The following is a 23,347-nucleotide window of genomic DNA, read 5'->3' as shown; positions in this document are numbered from 1 at the left end:
CTTACTATACTAAAATCTGGCTAACTAATTGATATCAACAGTAATCACACCAATGGGTGTACATGAATTATCACATCAGAAAACCACCCCAAAGGTCCTTACAGTTAATTCTAGAATTCTAAAAGGGTGTGCATACTATTTACTCTCCAGTGATCCAGCATGCCAGAAAAGACAATTGGGGGTGGGAGAATAATACCAGAATATATACTATACAATGATCTAATTATCTATATCAGGAGACTAACACTTGAAGAAGAGCTCCTGTTATAGTCATTCCCTAAAACTTTCCTAAAGAATGATAGGCAATCCAAAAAAAATTTTCAACAACTATTGGTCCTGCTCCTAAGATATATGACCAGTTCCTCTGACCAAGTTTCCATAGCCATGAAAAAAATTTGGACGTACAGCAACTTTTGTCCAGCTTCTAACATGTAGCTATATAAGTAGATTAAGTTAGTCCATAATTTTATAGAGAGGTATAGTGCTGTTCACGTGATTTTAGTCTAGTCTGCCTCGATCCCATTTGAAGTCTTCTGGGCAGAGACACTGGAGTGGTTAATCATTTCCTTCTCTAGCTCATTTTGCAGGTAAGGAAACTGAAGCAAACAGGGATAGGTGACTTGCCTAGGATCATGTACCAAACCACACAGGCCAGGTTTGAAGATGTTTTCCCAACTGCAGTTCCAGCTCTATTAACTGTGCCACCTAACGCCTACAAGTACAAATACATCTGGAAAACTACCTTACTTTTAAGAGATTCCAAAGTACTCCATGATGCAAACTTTCTCACCATTTAAAAAAATACCAGTATTCTTGGTTTTGCTATGTAACCATGAATCACAGAATACTGTGATCAAAATTACCAGTGATCCAAAAACCAAGGAAAAGATGTATGAAATTTGTAAATAGGAAATGGTGTATCATTGGTTTGTGCTCAAAGTATCTAACAAATTGAATATGACTAAAGAAATTATGGCATGATGATATTATAGATTTCTTAAAGAATTACAAACATGAATTCAAAAAAATAAGATTTAAATGACATGAGGCTAAACAAAGTAGAAAAGAAATTGATACAATGACAATAATGTAAATAAAGTTACCATCTACGTTATTAAACTATCCACCCTTTTCCCCAGTGATATACTATTAGGCCTATCTCAAAGATAGCAAAGAAGGAGGAAAAGGATCCATACATGAAAATATTTTTAGAAGCTCTTTTGTAGACACTGCACTGGAAATTAAGGGAGTGTCTGCCAACTGGAACATGGCTGAACAAATTAATCTATAGAAATATAATATTGGGCTCCAATAAATGAAGAAAGATGGTTTCAGAGAAACCTGGGAAGGCATGTATGAACTAGAACATAATTCCTGCAGTGAGAAGAACCAGAACAATTTATCTTCTATTTATCTTATCGCTTTGAAAAAACAACTCTGATAAATGGAATTTTCAATCATTGATTCCAGAATCCTGATGATGAAGAATGCTGCTCACCTCCTAACACAGATTCTGCAGTCAAGATGCAGAAAGGAGCTTTGTTCTTGGACAAGGTAAATTTGGGGTTAACAATTGAAATGTCAAGAAATTAGTCAGAATCACAGAAAACCTGGACAAATGAGAGGAATAAAATATTTCAAAAGAATTACCACCAAGCAGTTTACCTTTCCTAAAGGAAGAAAATGAACCTTTAATGGACTTGGGTGGCTAAATGGATAGAGGGCCCAGTTTGGGTTTTGGAGGACTTCCTGAGTTCAGATTCAGACACAATATGTGATCCTGGACAAGATTACCCTGTTTTGTATTAGACTACCTGCCATCTAAGGGAGGGGGTGGAAGGAAAAGAAGGGAGAAGTTAGAACAGAAGATTTTGCAAGGGTCAATGTTGAAAAATTACCCATGCATATGTTTTGTAAATAAAAAGCTAGAATAATTAAAAAAAAAATTAACCCTTTTTATCTCATTTGTAAATTGATCTGCAAAAGGAAATATCAGAACTATTCCAGTATCCCTGCCAAGAAATCCCAAATGGAGTCAGTAAAAATCAGATACAACTGAACAAAGGACGTCTTTCTAAGCATTTCTGATGAAATCTCTGATCAGAATGTCTGATCAGAGCTGAGTAGGAACTTTGAAATACAAACGGCAGTCCAAAGAAATCTAAACAAATAAATGTATTTCAACAAGAAGCTATATGATGTTGTAAGTGCTAACATTCTAATGAGAAGAGATATAGGTGTTCTTTCAGAATCTGTCTTTAAAAGTCATTAAAAAGTTAAAAGCAAGGGAAAATTCATTCTCTTCTGGGACAAAGAGACAAAGAGGGACAGGTGAGAAAGGTAAAAGGAAGAATACACTAATATAGAAGGGAAGAAAGAGATGGAACTTGTAATTTCTTATAATTGGGATGCATGAGTAAAAGAAGATAAAAATGTTGAGCAAGTGGTGATGTATGTAGCATCAGACAAAACTCTTATCTTAATGGGACAAAGGAGGATTGAACATTTTGAAATGCCCTATTACAAGAATTAGCTCACCTCTAGCTGCTCACCTGCAGAAGGCATGACTCCCCAACAACAATCTCCATAGAAACAGATAGTTTGCCATTCTCTCATAGGATTCTACTCTGCTCTCAAATTCACATCGTTATAGCAACTGGAGTTTCTTGCATCATCTGGGGTGCCAGAACTTCCAAATTCTAATTCTAGGTACAGTATACCCTTTAATCTAGCAGTGTTTCTACTGGGTCTGGATCTCAAAGTAATTATTAAAGAGGAAAAAGTTTCTAGTAGGTCTTTTTGTAGTGATAAAGAACTGAAAAATTAGTAAATGCCTATCAATTGGGGAATGGCTAGATATGTATGTTATATGAAAGTACTGAAATATGATTGTTCTATAAAAATGAACAAGCTGATTTTAGAAAAGCCTGGAAAGATTTACATGTACTGATACTGAGCAAAACAAACAGAATCAGAAAAACATCTTATACAGCAACAGCAAGATTGTCTGAGGATCAATTATGACAGACTTCCCATTGGTTCAGTGATCCAAGACAATTTAAATAAACTTTGGATGGAAAAACACCATCTGTAGACTGAGAAAGAACTATGGAGACTGAATGTCAATCAACACATGCAGTTTACTTTTTTTTCCTTTTGTTTTTTTCTTTTTTACCCTGAGGCAATTGGTTAAGTGACTTGCCCACAGTCACATAGCCAGGAAGTGTTAAGCATCTGAAGTCAAATTTGAAGTCAGGTCCTCCTGAATTCAGGGCTGGTGCTCTAACCACTGAACTACCTAGACGACTCCCTTCTGGTTGTTTTTTTTATGTGTGTGTGTGTGTTCTCCTGGTTTTTCTCTGTTTCTTCTGATTTATCTTTCCCACCATGATTCATATGGAAATACATTTAAAAATGAATATACATGTATAACTAAAAAAAAGTTATTTTACATTTAACAAGGGTAAATTTAAAAAAAAAAAAAAGAAAGAAAGAATATGATAGAAGTAAAATACTTTAATAATCTAGTCTAGGTTATTGATAAAGAAAACACCAAAGGTGATAAATATGATGACTTACAGCATGCCCAATTTATATGCTTGGTTGTAGGCCTGGAGATGAATGGCCAACACAGGTTTTGTTTTCTGGGTTACTGTAGTTGTGTGTTTCCTAAAAGAACCTTGAATAAAAGTAAAGTTGCAGTTTACAATAAGTATGATATTCTTTTTCCAAAAGATGACATCACTGTGCTTAATGACAATAAAGAAGATGTGGATGTTCTAAAGTAAGGAACACCATATCTGGAGTCTGGAAAACTTAAGTTCAAATTTAGGCTCAGACACCATGTGACCCTGGGCACATGTCCCTTAACCCTGCTTCCTTGAGTTTTCTCATAGGTAAAAAGAGGTGAAAGAAATGGCGAACCACTCTAATATCCTTGCCAAGAAAACTCCAATTAGAATCATGAAAAGTCAAACACAACTGAAGAACAATAAAGGTCACAGGATATGTTAAAAAGAATGAATGACAGATGGCTCAAAATGAAACTGAAGCAGTCAGCTAGGTGGCACAGTGGATAGAGAGCACCAGCCCTGAAGTCAGGAGGATCTAAGTTCAAATTTGGCTTCAGACCCTTAATGTCTTTGTTGTTGTTGTTGTTGTTTACAAGTTGTTTATTTACAAGATATATGCAAGGGTAATTTTTCAGCATTGACAATTGCAAAACCTTTTTTCCAACTTTTCCTCTCCTTCCCCCCACCCCCTCCCCCAGATGGCAGGTTGACCAATACATGTTAAATATGTTAAAGTATAAGTTAAATACAATATATGCATACATGTCCATGCAGTTATTTTGCTGTACAAAAAGAATCTGACTTTGAAAAATGTACAAATAACCTGTGTAGGAAATCAAAAATGCAGGCAGAAAAAATTAGAGGGATTGGAAATTCTATATAGTGGTTCATAGTCATCTCCCAGAGTTCTTTTGCTGGGTGTAGCTGGTTCAGTTCATTACTGCTTTATTGGAACTGATTTGGTTCATCTCATTGTTGAAGAGGGTCATGTCCGTCAGAATTGATCATCATACAGTATTGTTGTGGAAGTATATAATGATCTTCTGGTCCTGTTTATTTCACTCTCAGCATGAGTTCATGGAAGTCTCTCCAGGCCTTTCTGAAATCATCCTGTTGGTCATTTCTTACAGAACAATAATATTCCATAATATTAATATACCACAATTTATTCAGCCATTCTCCAATTGATGGGCATCCACTCAGTTTCCAGTTTCCGGCCACTACAAAGAAGACTGCCATAAACATTTTTGCACATACAGGTCCCTTTCCCTTCTTTAAAATCTCTTTGGGATATAAGCCCAGTAGTTACATTGCTGGATCAAAGGCTATGCAGAATTTGATAACTATTTGAGCATAGTTCCAAATTGCTCTCCAGAATGGCTGGATGTATTCACAATTCCACTAACTATGTATTAGACACTTAACTTCCTAACTGTGTGACCCTGGGTAAGTCACTTAACCATAATAGGCTCAGCCAAAGAAAGAAAGAAAGGAAGGAAGGAAGGAAGGAAGGAAGGAAGGAAGGAAGGAAGGAAGGAAGGAAGGGAGAGAGAGAGGGGGGGGAGGGAAGGAGGGAGGGAGAGAGGAAGGGAGGGAGGGAGGGAGGAAGAAAAGGAAGGAAGGAAGGAAGGAAGGAAGGAAGGAAGGAAGGAAGGAAGGAAGGAAGGAAGGAAGGAAGGAAGGAAGGAAGGAAGGAAGGAAGGAAGGAAGGAAGGAAGGAATCTGGAAAAGAAATCCAAATCAATACATTTGGCTCCTCAGCCAGATGTCAAGGAAGAATCCCCAGGGCCATCAAAGGTTAAGGGTGAAAAATGGGAAGAAACAAACCTTATATCTAGAGAGAAGAAACTCAGCTCTACTGAGAAAAGTGCAGGAACAAATGGAAGTTTTTCAGGAAAAGTTACTAAGGCTTTTGGAAACACCAAGAGATCCACAATAGACAGTGAAAAATTCAGAGGCACACAGATTTATTTTTGACAATACAGCCCAATCACTCCGAGGAGTCTCCCAGTTGGGTTATTCACATATCATACTGTTTTTAAAAATACTATCCAGTATGATTTCAGCTTCTCTTCCTCAAGAAAGAATATTAGTCCCTATCATTGCAATCTAAAATAATCTAATTCATTACATTTTGAAAATTTGCTCTTGCTTATATGAAGTATAATAGGTGTAATTATTGAGTGTGTAGGAAAGATAGATGCTCAGATAATTGAGAAATTCAGAATTTCTAAGAACCTATCTTTGGAGGATATTAAATTCTTAGGACATCAAATGCTTAAAGAACATTTACATTTCATCTTGACTTTAGAAATTTTTGTTTTTAACCATAAAATATTAAAGTCTAACAAAATTTTCATCTTATATTTCAGATACAGCTTAAGTTAAAATTAAGCCTATCTAATAACAACAACAAAAAATAAATAGTTCCATTTTATACCCAAGAAATAAACAGTATACTATCCGCTTACATTCCATCAGTTTCTTTTTCTTTAACATTTGGGAGTTTCTTTTCCTTTCTTATGTTTTTTAAATTTTTAATTCACATTGCTTTCTGAATCATGTTCAGAGAGAAAAATCAGAGCAAAATGGAAAAAACATGGGAGAGCAAAAAAAAAAAAAAAAAGCAAGCAGAAAAAAGAAGTAAACATAGCATGTATTAATTTATAATCAATCTCTATAGTTCTTCAGATGGCTTTTTTTTTTTTCCTGAGGCTGGGGTTAAGTGACTTGCCCAAGGTCACACAGCTAGGAAGTGTTAAGTGTCTGAGATCAGATTTGAACTCCGGTCCTCCTGAACTCAAGGCTGGTGCTCTATCCACTGTGCCACCTAGCTGCCCCCAGTTGGCATTTTCTATACAAAGTCTATTGGGATTGCTTTGAATTATTTTAGATGAAAAAGTCTCAGTTGAATCATGTTTTCTAATAATTCTCAAAATTCCTAATACCATAACTACACAAAAAATGAGTTCTTTATCCAATTTTACATTTATATCTCTTAGTAAACATTGGACTTGGTAGTTCAAACTCATTTTCCTGGAAACATTTGGGCAACATAAAGGGGATTATATTTTCAATGGATAAATAAATATCAGCAGGATTGGGAAAGAGTTAACTTATTTTTGGATATCCCTCATCCTAGATGTTCATAGACCCACAGATTCTCCATATTTCCTTTCTCTACCAGAGTTCAGAGAGGACCCTTTGTATCATGCTTGTGCTAGTCTCTCAAATATCTAGAATCTCTTCTCCCAGTTCTGAAATAACTTCTGCTTTTTATGTAAAATACTGAATTGTAACCCACCACCACCACCACTCCACATGCAAACAACTTTTTTTTTAGAAATATTGCACACATTACCTTTTGACGCAGTTGTATTTCTACTGGGCTTATATCCCAAAGAGATCTCAAAGGATGGAAAGGGACCCACATGTGCAAAAATGTTTGTGGCAGCCCTTTTTGTAGTAGCAGGAAACTGGAAACTGGGTGGATGCCCATCAATTGGAGAATGGCTAAATAAATTGTGGTATATGAATGTTATGGAATATTATTGTTCTAGAAATGACCAGCAGAATGATTTCAGAGAGGCCTGTAGAGACTTATGTGAACTGATGCTGAGTGAAATGAGCAGAACTAGGAGATCATTCTATGCTGCAACAATAAGAATGTACAATGATCAGTTCTGATGGACACGGTTCTCTTCAACAATGAGATGATTCAAACCAGTTCCAATTGTTCAGTGATAAAGAAAGGCATCTACAGGCAGAGAGAAGGCGGTGGGAACTGAGTGTGGACCACAACGTAGCATTTTCATGCTTTCTGTTGATGTTTGCCTGCATTTTGTTTTCCTTCTCAGTTTTTTTTTTTCCTAGATCCAATTTATCTTGTGCAGCAAGATAAATGTATAAATATGTATACATATATTGGATTTAACATATATTTTAACATTTGAGGGGGTGGGGGAAAGAGAGAAAAATTTGGAACAGAAAGTTTTGCAAGAGTCAATGTTGAAAAATTACCCATGCATATGTTTTTTCAATAAAAAACTTTAATTAAAAAAAAAAAAAGAAAGAAATACTGCACATATGGATACAAGCATGGTTAGGGAAGATAAAAGAAAGCAAAACAAACGTCCAGAAAGTGAAAGGGAAATTTTAAGAGGAGAAGAACTGTAATAAACATAAAAATTAATTTATATTGCCTCTTAGTGGAACATTAATGTAATGAAATATTATGCTATTAGAAATTATGAAAGCAATATTGATGTCAGTTGAGGTTACTGAAATGTTTTTAAAATGTACAAAAAAGAATAGAAGGAAATTCTGAAAGAAGCAAACAAATTGAACAATCTTTAACAATTTAGAACCTTTTTTTAAGCAAGCAATATAAAATAGGGATTCAGCTTGAAATATAATTTTTTTTTAGTGTGTTCTACTGTGTACATAGAAATGCTTCGTTTTTCTGGTGTTTTAAGTTTAAAATATATAAGTTTTAAAAATTAAAATAGAACTGGTGATAAAGTAAGAGAAGAACCTTACAAGTAAGGGAAAGAACTAGAGAAAGGGACACAGAGAGCCTAGTAATGAAGATTAGGATAAAATTAGGTAGACAATAAGAGGACAGATCCAAATTAATGTATTTGTCTATCATCTTAGACAAATTGGAAAATTGTGCCCACTTCTATTTGAAGCCAATAGCCTCCTAAGATTTTGTTTTTTAATATAATATATGCTACTGATTAAAAAATAAGGACCATAGGGCATGAAAACCAGAAAGAAAAAAACCTTTGGTTTTTAATTCCCAGATTTTATCTGCTTTTTAAACCCAAAAGTTCTTTCTACAACAAAACTGTTTACAACTGAAAGAGGCAATATAAAATCTCTTTATCTAATTCTTTGTAAAAATAGAAATGATGACATTTGTCAAGTTTAGAATCACAAAAGAAATTAAACAGTAAAGGAATTTTTAAATGTCCTGAAGGTAATCTTATTTAACTTTGAGTCCAGCCCAGATAGATATTGATCAAAGAGCTCTATGACTTCTTCTTTTAATTTAATCAACAGAGATATGTGGGCTAATTAACACAAAAATCTTTGGTAACTATAGCTTATCTTTGGGATCTGTAATCTCAAAGATTTTTTTTCAACTTGGAGGAAAAGTTTTGGAGGAATGTTCAGTTAGGGGAGATGAAAAACAGGAAAAGAAAAAAATAAAAGTCTTTGAAGAATTTTGTGAATATGTACACATGTGTATGTGTGTGTGTGAAATTAAGACATGCTATGTTCACTTCTTTTTTCTGTTTTCTGTTTTTTTTCCTCTTCAATGGTTTTTCACTTTTTAAAAAATTAATTTTATAGTTATAATTTTTTATGACAGTACATATGCATGGGTAATTTTTTTTTACAACATTATCCCTTATATTCACTTTTCCAAATTTTCCCCTCCCTCCCTCTACTCTCTCTCCTAGATGACAGGCAATCCCATACTTATTAAATGTGTTACAGTATATCCTAGATAACAGCATTTGTGTGTATGGCTTTTCACTTTCATTTGGATTTTTCATTCCCAACAATATTCATGTATACTTAATGTGTACTAAAAAAAGTAAAGAAACAAATATTATGTATATTATAACAGAAAATTAGAAAAACCAGAAAAATTAAAACAATTAATTAAAAAAAATAATAATAAAAGGAAATTCAGGTCCATGAGGCCACAAAAAAAAAAAAAAAAAGAACTTGGCAAACTACAAATCATAGCCTCAATTATTGTTTTGTTGATTGAATAGACTTAAGAAAATAATGGAGAAAGTGTTTTTGTTTTGTTTTTTCTTTTTCTGAGGTTAAGTGACTTGCCCAGGGTCCCACAGCTAAGAAGTGTTAAGTGTCTGAGAGCACACTTGAACTCCTGTCCTCCCGAATTCAGGGCTGGTGCTCTATCCACTGCGCCACCTAGCTGCTCCAAGAAAATGTTAATAATGAAGTTAAATATTTTTTCTGGAAAGATAGTGATCTAAAAAAAAATAAAATTTTGAGTACACCCAAAATGTTATATGTTATATGAAAATGCATTAATTTGTATTTTTACATTATATAAACATTCCCTGTTAATGTATACATTAATGATTGATTTGAATATAACATATTTTTTTTTTTTTTTTTGGCTGAGACAATTGGGGTCAAGTGACTTACCCCAGGGCACACAGCTAGGAAGTATTAAGTATCTGAGGGGAGATGTGAACTCAGATCCTCTTGTCTGCAGGGTCCACATTCTGTCCACTGTACCATTTAGCTGCCCCTATTTTATATTATTTTTAAAGAAAAATCTCAGATTTACAGTCTTGTGGACAATACCCTTTCTATTCTACCATTTACATGTGGATGCCTATTTGACTTTGTGTTTGTTACATTCAGAATAAATATATATGTGTGCATGTGCATATATTTCTATCTGTCTTTGCTTGCTGTATATGTTTTTTCCCCAAAGGAGAGTAACAAAATATAAATTCTCATTCAGAATCGTAATATTAGCAATGAATAAAGACAAACTTTATTTTACCCTACAAGATAGCATAAAGATGCTAAAAACTAAAAGAATTCCCAAAAGAGAAACAAAAAAACACAACAGGCACACCCAGAAGTACTTAAACGGATACTGAATGACTTAAAATACCCAGATAGTTTGTGTCACATTTAAGTTGAGATTCTCCCTAGAAGTCAAATGCTTTATGACTCCAGGCCAATAATTCCACTCCCAGCAATCTGCATTATGTGAACTATTTTTCTCTCCAGGTATTTGTTCTACAAATAGGTATGAGATCCATTCCTTAATTTAGGAACAAAGTGCTTTAAATTTTTGTCCAATAATTACATTTAGTCCTTAGAAAAATGCATAAAGACTCCACCTCTATACCACCAGTATGGCCTCTTGCAATAATTAGGAAATTTCTTAATTAAGGGCCTGCTTATTCAAAATTATTCTTGAAAATAGTGTGATAGAAAGCACTCTCGACTAGGTCTTAAGGATTTGAGGTTTAAACAAAAAGTTTAAACAAATTGCTTATGCTCTCAGATTCAGTTTTCACATCTGAAAAATTACACCACCAGGCAACTTTTTAATAAAATGTTAAACTGCTTTTTTTTTTGTCTGTAGTTTTATCATATATCTAGCACAAGACTTGACACATAATAAGTGTGTTTAATAAAAGCTTTTTTAATGAATAAAGATAACGAATTTTAAAATACCTTTAAAGTTATATGCGAAAATATAACAATTGCTATGTAGTTATAGAGCATAATTTTATGATTTCAAAGGAGAAAGAAGTTTTACGATGTAGGAATTTGTAAAGAACAGAGAATGATATAATTAAGAGAGGAGAGAAAAAATTCTATGTAACCCTCTGAGTCCAACTAGAACCACCCCTCAAAAAAAAGATGTCTCCCCCATCTTTTGGGGGCACAGGCAGTCTGAGATCACTTCTTCCCATCCTTTATCCTTGAGGTTTGCTCTGGGATTGTCTCTCCACCCCATAGTTGAATTAGTATCCTCATTGGGGTTGTCTCTCTACTCCATAGGAGAATTAGTATCCTCAGTCTTCTGATTCCTGAGCAACAATTCTGTTCTTTCACTCTAGAGAGAAGTAGTAGCAAGGGACCCAGAGTAGTACAAATATGTACCAGATATGAGTCTTATTTCCACATAGGAAGAAGCAATTATGCTAAGCAATAGTAGTAGAATAATTGTAACCTGTCTAGAAGATAGTATCTCAGCCTCTCAGGGAAACTTGCAACATCAGCTAGTTTACATTTCACCTCAATTGAGTACAAATCATTGCCGAATAGATGTTTTTCCCCTCACCATCCTACCCTTTCTGGGTGACTCTCAACCTTTCTGACAATCTGCCTCTGCCAGTGTTTCCACTGCAACTGTTCCATTATCTGATAGGTTACCACTAAGGTGTCCAAATCGGAGAGTAGATGTCAATTGTTTTTGAGATGTTGTTACAAGGGCTTGTATCAAAAGTGGACATAAATAGTAGGTGACCTTTTCCTAGGCACAGGTTTGCCTACAAGGGTCTGCTGGTGAGGAAATTGCATCTTCTCAACGATCCTCCTCAGCTCAAGAGAGTTCTTACAGAAAGGAGAAGGGCACAGGATCAGGATTGCCCTTTTACTAGATCCTTGGTGTTCTGATTTAGTAGCCAAATAAAAGTATCACCATAATGAAAACAAAAACATTAGATCATATGTGTTTGTGCTAGTCAGAGCTCCCATTTATCCATCAAGCATGCCCCTTATAGAAATTATAGGAGAATAAAGGGCAAACAAGGTGCAAAAAAGAAGGGAAAAGGGAGAAAACGACCTGAATTATAGGAAGAGAAAGAGGAGGAAAAGTGTGAATTAGAGAAGAGGGAAAGGAGTGAATTTTTTTTAAAGTGGGAATTTTTTTTTTTAATTTAGAATTTTTTTTCCACTGTATATATGCATGAGTAAATTTTTTAAATAATATTATCCCTTGTATTCATTTTTCCAAATTATCCCCTCCTTCCCTCCACTCCCTCCCCCCGATGACAGGCAATCCCATACATTTTACATGTGTTACAATAAAACCTAGATACAATATATGTGTGTAAATACCATTTTCTTGTTGCACAATAAGTATTAGATTCCGAAGGTACATGTAACCTGGGCAGACAGATATTAGTGCTAACAATTTACATTCACTTCCCAGTGTTCCTTCTCTGGGTGTAGTTATTTCTGTCCATCATTGATCAACTGGAAGTGAGTTGGATCTTCTTTATGTTGAAGATATCCACTTCCATCAGAATACATCTTCATACAGCATTGAAGTGTACAGCGATCTTCTGGGTCTATTCATTTCACTCAGCAACAGTTCATTTAAGTTTTTCCAAGCCTCTCTGTATCCCTCCTGCTGGTCATTTCTTACAGAGCAATAATATTTCATAACCTTCATATACCATAATTTACCCAACCATTCTCCAATTGATGGACATCCATTCAACTTCCAGTTTCAAGCTACAACAAAAGGAGCTGCCACAAACATTTTGGCACATACAGGTCCCTTTCCACTCTTTAGTATTTCTTTGGGATATAAGCCCAATAACATCAATGCTGGGTCAAAGGGTATGCACAGTTTGATAACTTTTTGGGCATAGTTCCAAATTGTTCTCCAGAATGGCTGGATTCTTTCATAACTCCACCAACAATGTATCAGTGTCCCAATTTTCCCTCATCCCCTCCAACATTCATCATTATCTGTTCCTGTCATCTTAGCCAATCTGACAGGTGTGTAGTGGTATCTCAGAGTTGTCTTTATTTGCATTTCTCTGATCAGTAGTGATTTGGAAGACTCTTTCATATGAGTGGATATAGTTTCAATTTCATCATCTGAGAATTGTCTGTTCATATGATTTGACCATTCATCAATTGGAGAATGGTTTGGTTTCTTATAAATTAGGGTCAGTTCTCTATATATTTTGGAAATGAGACCTTTGTCAGAACCTTTAACTTTAAAAATATTTTCCCAGTTTGTTACTTCCCTTCTAATCTTGTTTGCATTAGTATTGTTTGTACAGAAACTTTTTAGTTTGATGTAATCAAAATCTTCTATTTTGTGATCAATAATGATCTCTAGTTCTTCTCAGGTCATAAATTCCTTCCTCCTCCACAGGTCTGAAAGGTAGACTATTTTCTGTTTCTCTAATCTATTTATTATCTCGTTCTTTATGCCTAAATCATGGATCCATTTTGATTAAAGTGGGAATTTTTTAAAAGGGTATGAATGCTGAGAATAAGGCTTTGGACAATAAAGAAGAAAGGCCATCATCCAGTTCTAACCAGACAGCCCAAAGCTTATTCTTTTCTAAAGGCAAAGGACCCATTACTCCACCTACTTTGATATGTTATCCCAGTTATCTCTATTATTTGCAACTGTATAATAGTTTGTCCTCTCTGTCATTGAAGAGCTTTAACTCCCAGGTCTGAAGGTGTGGCTATCTCTTATTAAGTTAATTCCTGCAAGGCTACACTTGGGGGAGGAGAGGATTGGGTGAAGTCTGAAAAGACAGGCTCTCTCTCTTTAAGGAAGAGATCCAATAACCAACAACTAATTGTCCCTCTACAAGCCTTTTAAACAACTAATATGTGATAAATCTCTGCTAAGTTCTGGGGATGGATACCAAGAGAAGTAAAAAGTATAGTCCCTATCCTTGAGCTCACATTCTTTTTCTTTTTTTTTCAAAAAGTGAAATTTGTTTGGAATTTTGGAATTCTTGATTGCATTACATTAAATCCCAGTCTTTTTTTTTTTTTTTCTTCAAAGGCTGATTCTTTTTGTATAGCAAAATAACTGTATGGACATTTATATATTTTAACTTATACTTTTAACTTATAATTTTAACTTATTATACTTTTATTTTAACTTATACTTTAACATATTTAAATGTATTGGTCAACCTGCCATCTGAGGGAAGGGAGGGAAGGAGGGGAAAAACTGGAATAAAAGGTTTCCAACTGTCAATGCTGAAAAATTACCTATGCATATATGTTGTAAATAAAAATCTATAATTAAAAAAAAAATAACTGCTTAAAAGTGCACTAAGCCTTTTGGTATACTTTGTACTATTTGAAGAAAAAACAAAATATACAATGAGGGTTAGCTTGGCAGAGTAGGTGAGTGAAAAGAGTAGACTAGTTAGGAGAAGGGAAGAGAATGAAGGAGAGGAAAAGAAAAGGGGAAAAAAGGAAAGAAAAAGTTTTCAGTGCAGAGAGAGAGCAGTGATGGCCATTGAGGAGAAGATTCCTAGAAGATGTCCTAAGACATCGTTAAAAATATGTAATTTGTTTTTTTCTTTCTTGTGGTTTTTTTTCCCCCTTTTGGTCTGATTTTTGTCACAAGACAAATGTGGAAATATGTTTAAAAGGATTGTACATATTTACACTATATCAGGTTGCTTGCTGTTTTGGGGAGGAGGGAGGTAAGGGAGAAAAGAGAGAAAAATTTGGAAAATAAAGTCTTACAAAAAATGAATTTTGAAAACAATCTATACATGTATTTGGAAAAATAAAATACTAAGGAAAAATATGTATGTAAGTAAAATGTATGCAAATGTATTTAAAATATACTAGGGTGATCTCCCTATTTCAAGGAAACATGGAGGAGATCAAATCCTTTTGTAAAGTCAAAGGATTTCTCCTTGCTCCATCTGGCACTAATTTTTAAAAATTGTTATATAGCTAATGTAAAACTTGAGTTGGGGAGAAATGTTGAGAGGGAAGAGACCTGAGAAATAAGGAACCTAAATAGACATGTGTGTGCTCAGTTAGTTATGTTAGCCAAGAAACCTCAGTGCCACAAAACATTACAAGAACTTCAGTTCTTAGACTGAAAATTTTGAGATACCTCCTGGAGACTGAGGATTTTCTTTATAAATTTCTCTTTCTGTGCAGGTTCAAAAACAAATTATCTAGGATTTAATGTTCTGCACGCATATACACACACACACACAGAGGAAAATGTTGTAAGAATTTTTAAGATCCTGGCTAGCCACTGCACAAATAAAGCAACAAGGGATGGACATGTGTGTCTCATAATTTCACATATGACATTTATGAATATAGAGAGGAGAGGAGAGGTGTTTATATATCTACAGCTATATATAAAATCTGTCCTTTTTTTTTGGGGGGGGGGAAGAGTCACTTCTCCAAATCCAGTTAAATCAGATAGGATTCATAGACAGGCTTAGAAAAAGCATTTGGGTGTAAGTGCAAATGTTTTTTTTCAGAAAAGATAAAGGATCTTAATGTTACAAAGACCTTTACCATAACTAATTACAGTTGGAGAAAAAAAACTGCATCTTGTTTATCAGTTAATTGGTGTTTGTTATAGTAATAAATAGTAATAATCAGTTTTTGGATTAACTTTTGTTAAGCCCCTTAGTACTACCCAATTAGAACAAACAGGTGGGGCTGCCTTTTTAGGAACTATTAAAAGTCCTGGGAATGTGCTTTTTTGGGGTTGGGTTGTTTGTTTGTTTGTTTGTTTTTGGCAATAGGAAAGGGGGGAGGGTGAAAGGAGACGTTGAAGGAGACATCCCATTCTGTGTTCCATAGAATAAGAAAGAAATATAACCTTAGCAAATGTAGCACCACCACAACAGTTTCCTTTCTCACCAGCTGTTTCTGCCTAGGTCAAGCTATGGGGAAAACTCTCTCCCCTTTGGATTAGGCTTCCCTTCTTTCTGCATTATTTCTAACATTCAAGGACAAATTTAGGTTAGATACTTGTTCAGTGCCAAGTACTTTGGTTATCACCAAGGGGGAACAAAACAGTAGTCTTCCATTCCTCCCACTGGGATAGAAAGGAAACAGTAACGTGAGGCTTCCCATCTTAGGAAGGAAGGCAGTATGGACTAAGTTTATGTATCTCCTTGAAACCCCCCCCCCCAGTCAGCAGGCTCTTCCTGCTCTCACTTGTTCCTGTAGCTGGCCATCACACTTCACTCCAGTCTCTGAACCTCTCCTCTGCTTGTCCTTGGCTCATAGCTCTTAGTATTTCAGCCTATGCTGAATCCTATGCTTATCATCTCCATGGTCTTCTGCTTCTACCCACCCACATGGCCTGGCAAGCAAGAAGGGGTCCAGCCAACACGGATACTAGCCAATATTAAGCATCTAAGTAACATTCCTGCTCCCTTCTCCCCCCTTCTCTCCTCCTTTGGCTCACCAGGCTTCTCTGTGAAAATTCCCCTAAGGTGAAAAGCCAGTAGAAAAAATAGTTGTGGGTCCACCAAAACTCCTTGGTAATGACTTTAGGGGAGGCTTAGTCTCTTTTGAGATAAGAGTTATGTAGGTTTGCCTATAGTGGAATATGTCTGCAGTAGGGAAGTGAGGTTGGGAAGGTTGGGACCATGCTGAGCTAAGAGACTTCAGGGAGCCTGCAGTCTATTCTGACTCTGTTGAGGGTAATCCATTGGTGATGATCAGTGGGACTGATTAAATGTGTAAGTGACTCAGTGAAAAAGCTGAGAGAAGAAAGACTTTTTCCAAGGGCTCTAAACAGGAGATATGATATAGGGAAGCACTTCCATACCTACTTCCCCTCCCTGCCCCCTATATCACATTGTATTTTCTATTTCTGCACTCCCACCACCCATCTCACAGGAACTCTCCTGCCCTGATTTTTACTCATTTCTTTCAGTGTATTTTTGCAGGAGAGTCTGACACCAGAACTGAACTGAACTCTGCTTGCTTGGTGCAGCTGAAAATGAGAGTGGTTGGCCTTCAAGTCATAGGAGGCCCTCTATGAACCTCCATTTCCTTCTGTGCAAAATGAGAGGTTGAACTAGGCAATTTCCAAGGTTCCTCCCAGTTCTGACATTCTAGGATTCCAAGCCACTACTTGATAAGGACAATGAGCTCAGGAGCATGAGGCACCGAGGGGAGAATGGAATGCTGGCTATCCATGTTACCTGGTGAGTTTGAGTGGGGAAAAGAGCCTTGAACCTCAGCCAGGTCTCCCTTTCCATCCTGCCTGGCTGCTCCGGGACATGGACTCTGTAATTATATTGTTCAAGGCTAGAGCAGATTCCCTAGGCTCCTCTCTGGGGCTGATGGGCAGCATGGATAACTAGAGCAGTGTGAGGGGGAAAAACCCCAACGCCACAATCCATTAGACCACCCAACTCCCTCAAAGCAATGGTGAGTCACATTAGTGAAAAGCCCACTCCTCCTTTGCACTCTGCAGGAGTAATCTTCACCCTTCACATTCACCAAAAAATCTAGGATTTTCATCTCCCAATTCCAAGAGTTCCCATAAATTCTGCTTTCTTGTAGGAAATCTTTGGGAGGTCTAGTTCTCATCTGCCCTTCCCACTTCATTGTACCTCTTTCCCCCCTCCCCCCATCTACAGAAAACAGGTGATCTGCTTTCTAGTTCTGGTAACCTTTAGGACTAGGTCCTATTGTTCCATTCTTCCCACCCAACCTTTGTGAGAAGCATCCCGCCTTAGGGTGGGGCATTCAAACTCCCCATTTACTTCTCTTAGCCCCGAGACCTCTAACTCCCAGGGATGGGCTAAAGCCCTAGGAGGTAGGGCAGTTCTAGAGGTCAGTGCTCCAGGCAATAGCTCCAGACTATTAAAAGAGAGGTCTTTTACCAATACTTCCGAGTTCTGGTGTCCCCAGACTCTGCAGCACTATGCATCCAGCTGTGCTCTTTCTGCTACTTGGTAAGTCCTGCCATTGGTTTAGTTTAGTTCTGCACCAGCTGATAGTAGTTATTCCCCTGACTCAGATCTCCTAGAATACTCTTTGGACATTAGGAAGGAAATAGGCTGCTCAAGTTCAGGAGGCTTTTGCAAAAGTAGAACTATATAGTGACCCTGGGGAAGTCACTTAGCCCCAATTGCCTCAGCAAAAAATAAAAAAAGTAGAGCTATATAATAGGTAGTAAGACCACCTATTGGTGTCTTCTGCAGATAAAATTATTTGATCTTCAGTTTGATCAATGCATAAAGTCAGGTAATTTAGTAGGGAAGATTAATTTTAATCATATTTGTATTTTTTGTTTGCCTTCACAGCCTTCTACTCTATACCAGGAAACACACAATATGCAGGTAAGATATCTTTTCAGAAAAATGCACTTTAAAGTGGGAGATGCATTCAAGGCTGTTTCTCCTTTATGCGTCAAAATCCTGTTTTTGAAAAACAGCATTAGCAATTTTTTTTTTCTTTTTCCCTAGCCTTCACTTCTGCTCCTTTCCCAGATGAAATCCCAGAATTAGGTAAAGAAAAGAAGGAAAGGAAACAACTGCAGACTTTGAATTTGGGGTTTCACTGTCATGGCTATGCAACAGACTCTGGGGATCTTGTTGGGGTTGAAATGGGTACCAGTTCTCATTGAGTCTTACAGACTATTGTCATTTCCAGAATGTGGTCGACCTCTTCGCCAAGACCGCGTTGTGGGTGGCTCTAATGCACCTCGTGGAAAGTGGCCTTGGCATGTAAGTGTCAACAGTTTTGGGAGTCAAATATGTGGCGGCACGCTCATCTCTGAGTCCTGGGTTGTCTCTGCAGCTCACTGTTTCGTCTACCCACAGTAAGTGTAAAATTTCTGTATTTGCCTACTCTTGGATCATGGACCCACTCAATTTTGCATGGCAGTCAATGCTCCCCGGTGTTGAGTCTTTCCAGTTGAGTCTAATAAATGGCTTTTTGCTATAACATACATATATATATAGTTTGACCAGATTTAAACTTCCGGTAAATATCAGCTAAGCATTTAACCCTATATTTGTGAATAATTACAAATTATAGTTTAAGGCTATCCTCCCTAACTTTTTGTTTGTTAATCTTAAAAACGTATTCGCAACTTTTTCCCTCCTCACCATAATTACTAGGAAATTACAATGTCCTAGGTTTTACTTTTCTAATTCTTCTTTTCACAGCAATTTCACTGTCCTTCCAGTAGAGCAATTTACTGTTGCTGTGGGTGTCCATACTCAACTGGATTTAATCCTACGCCCATTCTTATCAGATGGCAAATTTCACATAGTGAAAGTGTCAGAAATTCTGGTTCATGAGAATTACACCGGACATACAAAAGGAAATGACATTGCTCTACTGCATCTTGCTGAGCCTGTCAAGTTCACAGATTATGTGCAGCCCATTTGTTTGCCCCGTGCCAATCACAGTTTCCCTCACGGAGCTTCCTGCTGGGCCACAGGCTGGGGAGATGTCCAAGAGTCAGGTGAGTCTCCAAGGGATTAGGAAGTTTTCCAATGTCTTAGATTCTAGGTATTTCTTTGGCCCTTGCATTTTGCTGTATAAATTTGATTCCCTTTCCACAGCTCTACCATATTAAACAATTCCAACTGCACTCTATTTGGGATACAATTAAAAAACCAGTTCCTGACAGTTACTGGTATTTTAGCAGTGATCATAGGGATAAACCAGTGGACGATGACTTTACTCTTACCCACAGAGTCACAATCATTAGAGTCAGGCTTGATACTCCAGCAACTCGAACTGAAGATCATTGGACCTAAAAAATGTCAGTGTCTCTTCAACTACGGGGGTCCCTTTAATGTTACCCAGAAATTGTTACCCACTATGCTATGTGCTGGCTACAAGGAAGGGAAAAGAGATACCTGCCAGGTAAAATGGGGACCTATCTCTGCTTCATCCTGCTGCCATTATCCTGTTAGTAGTATTTAGTGGAACCTTTGCTCCTCTCCCAGATGGTTTTGCATCTATTGCCTCTCCTAGTGGCCTCCAAATCTGATTTTCCACATATACTTAGTATTTTCAAATTGGCCAAAGGTATTCCCACTTGCATCCTTTCCCCTCTCCCCACTCCCCAAATTATTTAAGCACATTCTGCTATTTCCCTACTGGAATTTCAAGTGTTGACCACACATAGGCTGCCCCTTATGCCTTTTCACTATTGATGTTCCCACCTCTAGCATAGTTCAGGCAGGCCATTGGTGTAGACTCTGAGCACTTGGGGCCTTATCTACTTTCCACAGGGGGATTCGGGAGGGCCACTTGTCTGTGAGGAACAAGGCCAGTGGTTCCTGGCTGGAATCACCAGTTTTGGCCATGGCTGTGCAAGGAGGAACCGGCCAGGGGTCTATGCAAACGTGGTGGCCTTTGAAGACTGGATCAGGGAACGAGTGGAAGGTGCAGCTTTCCCTGAGCAACCTGAGCCTATTCCAACGCCTTTGGAGGAAGATTCTGAGAATTGTACTATTGCCTTGCCAGGTTAGTAACATTAGAGTAGATTTCTGAGCTGGGCAATGGGAATTAAGTCAGTCTAAATGCTAACTTTCTTGACCAGAATGTGGCATTGCTCCCACACCTGGTGACTGGCCCTGGAAAGCTGTAATAATTACTCCAACATCTACACCCTGCCATGGAGTGTTGGTAGCAGAGAAATGGGTTCTTGCACCAGCCAGCTGCTTTATGGGGTAAGTAATAATTGCTGAGGAATTGTCTTGCAGAAGGAAGAATGGGGAGGGAGAGACTTACTGGTCATGAATAACTTAATGGACAGTTGAGTCTTAGTCAGGATTCCTCCAGTTAAATAACTTTCTCCCCAACCTACAGCCTAAAAGACATCAGTACTTGGCACGTGATGCTGCCACCCAAGGCCCAAAGGATACCTGTCGCCAGTATACAGTCAAATGTCAACTTCACACTGGATTATGAGTATGACCTGGCCCTCTTGGAGCTACAAGTCCCAGTGTCTTTTACTGATGATACAAGGGCCGTGTGCTTACCCCGTCTTTATCACTACTTTCCACCCAATAGCCAGTGCCGTCTGATCCAATGGGGCCGTGGAGGTGAGTCTGCAATTCCCTCCTTCATATCCAGCTGCAAAAGCTAGGAAGCATGGCAATTGCTCTGCCTTTCTATTTTGTCTTCCCAGAGCCTCCCATGGCTTCCCGGTTCCTGTTGGAAGCTGAAATGACATCTAGCTGGTGGTGTTATTGCCTCCATGGCTCACAGCTGGACTTGGTACCCCAGCCCTTGGAGAATCCTAAAATGCTTTGTGCTGAGTACCATGAAGAGGAGAAAAACAGCTGCTGGGTAACAAAGGGTTCTGATACCCTGCTTAGGGGAGCAAAGGGGCTTGGCTGGGGCATCTGGGGCCCCGTCTGTATTTCTAATAAACCTTCTCATTTCTCAGATGGGAAGCCGCTGGGGCCTCCTGTGCCAGGAATCGGGATCCTGGTTTCTAGCAGGCATTTCAAAGCCTCCAGAAGATTGTCTTAGGCCTCGGGTCTTCTCCCCTCTACAACTGAAAAGCCCCTGGATCACACATGCAGCCCTTACATCCTACATGGAGGATCAGCTCGACTGGCACTGGTCACCTGAAATTACCTTTTTATCATCCTGTCCCTTGAAAACCAAGTTTGGAGGTGAGGAGAATCTTAGTTTCAAAATGTGCAGCGTTTTCATCAGGGAAGAAGGAGCTGTGACTAATGCCTGCCTGTGCATCTTTCTTTTCAAGCTTGTGGTATTCAGTCATACAAAGATAGTGACCAATGGCCCTGGGTGGCAGAGGTGCATGGTGCCAGGGATGAAGTGTGCATGGCCACTCTGGTGAGCACCGGTTGGGTCCTAACAGACACTCATTGTGTGGCCAGGTAGGTTTCTTTTGGTGGTGGCGGTGGGGGAAGTGTGGATTAGCCCATTTCTCTATATAATTTAAACAAAACTGTCCTCTTCAACAGGCATGGCTCTGTAGCATCCCGTCTACAGGTGAAACTGGGTAGAACACGCTTTGGTACCCCAGGCCAGGTGTCCAGGCCAGTCAGCAGCATTCAGTATACCATGGGATCACCCCTAGTCCTACTGCAGCTAGAGACTAGGGTAGAAATGTCAGCTTCTGCTCTGCCAGTCTGCCTCCATTCTGGGCCAGTTTCAAGAGATAATCCCTGTTGGGTGCTAAGCTGGGAAGATTCTGTAAACCGAGGTGAGCAAAGGAAGGTTTTGGGTCTAGGTCCTCTAAGTACCAATAGTTTATAATGGAGGGATGGGGCTGGGGACTGGCTTCATGTGAGACTTTGTTTCTGATGGGTCTCCATTGTATTCACAAGTCTCCATGGCAGTATCAGTCTCCATCTTGACCCCAAAAGAATGCCCCGACCTCAAGGAGCGCACCCTACCTCAGGGAACCATCTGTGTAGCATATGGCAAGAAAAATCTAAACAGATATGAGGTATGAATGGTCTGGAATGGTCAAGAGATGGGGGGAGGGAAACTGGGATGGGGAAGCTGTAATGAAGGGACATGAAGGTGGGGGGCGTGAGCCTTGGGAGTAGAGCCTCGAAGGTGTAAACCCTCTTGTCAACTAGCCTCTATCAGTAAAATAGTATCCTCTTCCAATCTCCAGAAGTCCCAGAAGCTAAGCTTTTCTTGCTCTTTCATGCAGGTTGACTCAGGCTCTTCTCTTGTGTGCCAGCAAGAAAATGACTCCTGGGTGCTGATGGGCATTTCAATAAGGGGAAGTGATAAACTGTTTGCCCCAGTGGGAGTCCAACAACCTTGGATCTCTCACACTGTGGGGGACGCACCCTTTGTGTAATTCAGCCAATGACTGCAGACCTTGAACAGATCCAGAAGCAGAGCCTGAACAGCTCTTAAGACTGCACCAGGGAGAGAGGATAAATGTCCTTTTTCTATTTAAATTAAGTCTCAAATGGCTGCCTCTGGAATGCACCCAAACCAGTTCCATGCTGGGAACCTCGAAAGCTTCAAGAAGGGTGACAATGGTGATGACAAACTGGTGTCTAATTGGACATGCATTCCAAGTGGTGATAATCTGAGCCAAAGAATCCTGGGGGTGAAATGAATATGTTCAATAAACACAATGCTAACATTGCCAGGAGCTTCTTCATGCTTGATGCCTATGGGGAGAATTGGGGAAAACATTAGGAACTGGGTTCAGGGGAAGAGAAGGTTGGCATGGGGGCCCACTGGTTTTGGATAAGAGGTCTTGCCTAAACTCTACATAAAGCATGGTCATCTTAAAGGAGCAATGAGAAACTGAGGGCAAAGCCTAGATGTGCAGTGCAGTGGAGGGGAGCCCAAGGCTAGTTTATTCTGAGCCCCTAGAGGTGTTGGGTAAGGAGCTGCTGTGCCCTCTCCCTCACTGTAAGTGCCACAGGTTTGAGTCAAAGACCAGAGCTAGGAGAGAAATTTGTAGCTGATAACGTGGCAGCTGCCATTCATTCCTGCCTTCTTTGGGC

General features: G+C 38.4%; 2 protein-coding genes across 3 annotated transcripts; both read left to right on the top strand.

Moving 5' to 3' along the window:
• Positions 1 to 632: 632 nt before the first annotated feature.
• On the top strand, positions 633 to 5,549 carry LOC141550578 (replication termination factor 2-like). The gene is made up of 5 exons (XM_074281388.1): positions 633 to 764; positions 1,471 to 1,554; positions 3,534 to 3,784; positions 3,998 to 4,054; positions 5,291 to 5,549. The coding sequence occupies exons 1-5, from the start codon at positions 633 to 635 to the stop codon at positions 5,547 to 5,549; spliced, it is 783 nt and encodes a 260-aa protein (XP_074137489.1).
• A 12,104-nt stretch (positions 5,550 to 17,653) lies between these two features.
• On the top strand, positions 17,654 to 22,978 carry LOC141550585 (polyserase-2-like). Of its 2 annotated transcripts, XM_074281391.1 has the most exons (15): positions 17,654 to 17,821; positions 18,173 to 18,208; positions 18,335 to 18,376; positions 18,522 to 18,690; positions 19,040 to 19,341; positions 19,576 to 19,748; positions 20,120 to 20,354; positions 20,431 to 20,560; positions 20,700 to 20,935; positions 21,022 to 21,182; positions 21,283 to 21,514; positions 21,607 to 21,742; positions 21,830 to 22,071; positions 22,196 to 22,317; positions 22,531 to 22,978. In XM_074281391.1, the coding sequence occupies exons 1-15, from the start codon at positions 17,791 to 17,793 to the stop codon at positions 22,681 to 22,683; spliced, it is 2,400 nt and encodes a 799-aa protein (XP_074137492.1). In that variant the 5' UTR covers positions 17,654 to 17,790; the 3' UTR covers positions 22,684 to 22,978. The 2 variants fall into 2 exon arrangements, with proteins under 2 accessions (XP_074137492.1, XP_074137493.1); XM_074281392.1 differs by lacking the exon at positions 18,335 to 18,376.
• The last annotated feature ends 369 nt before the right edge of the window (positions 22,979 to 23,347 follow it).

This window comes from Sminthopsis crassicaudata, chromosome 1 (assembly GCF_048593235.1).
Source record: "Sminthopsis crassicaudata isolate SCR6 chromosome 1, ASM4859323v1, whole genome shotgun sequence".
NCBI classification, from domain to species: domain Eukaryota; kingdom Metazoa; phylum Chordata; class Mammalia; order Dasyuromorphia; family Dasyuridae; genus Sminthopsis; species Sminthopsis crassicaudata.
Note: the sequence above shows the minus strand (reverse complement) of the source record. Positions and strands in the feature narration are given on the sequence as shown.

Coding starts and splice junctions, on each gene's coding strand:
- LOC141550578 (XM_074281388.1), top strand. CDS start 633: ATGTACCAAACCACACAGGCCAGGTTTGAAGATGTTTTCCCAACTGCA. Junction 1,555..3,533: donor GAGCTTTGTTCTTGGACAAG/GTAAATTTGGGG, acceptor AATCTAGTCTAG/GTTATTGATAAAGAAAACAC. Junction 4,055..5,290: donor CTCAAAATGAAACTGAAGCA/GTCAGCTAGGTG, acceptor GAAGGAAGGAAG/GAATCTGGAAAAGAAATCCA.
- LOC141550585 (XM_074281391.1), top strand. CDS start 17,791: ATGCATCCAGCTGTGCTCTTTCTGCTACTTG. Junction 20,561..20,699: donor CCAGCCAGCTGCTTTATGGG/GTAAGTAATAAT, acceptor CCCAACCTACAG/CCTAAAAGACATCAGTACTT. Junction 22,072..22,195: donor GGAAGATTCTGTAAACCGAG/GTGAGCAAAGGA, acceptor TGTATTCACAAG/TCTCCATGGCAGTATCAGTC.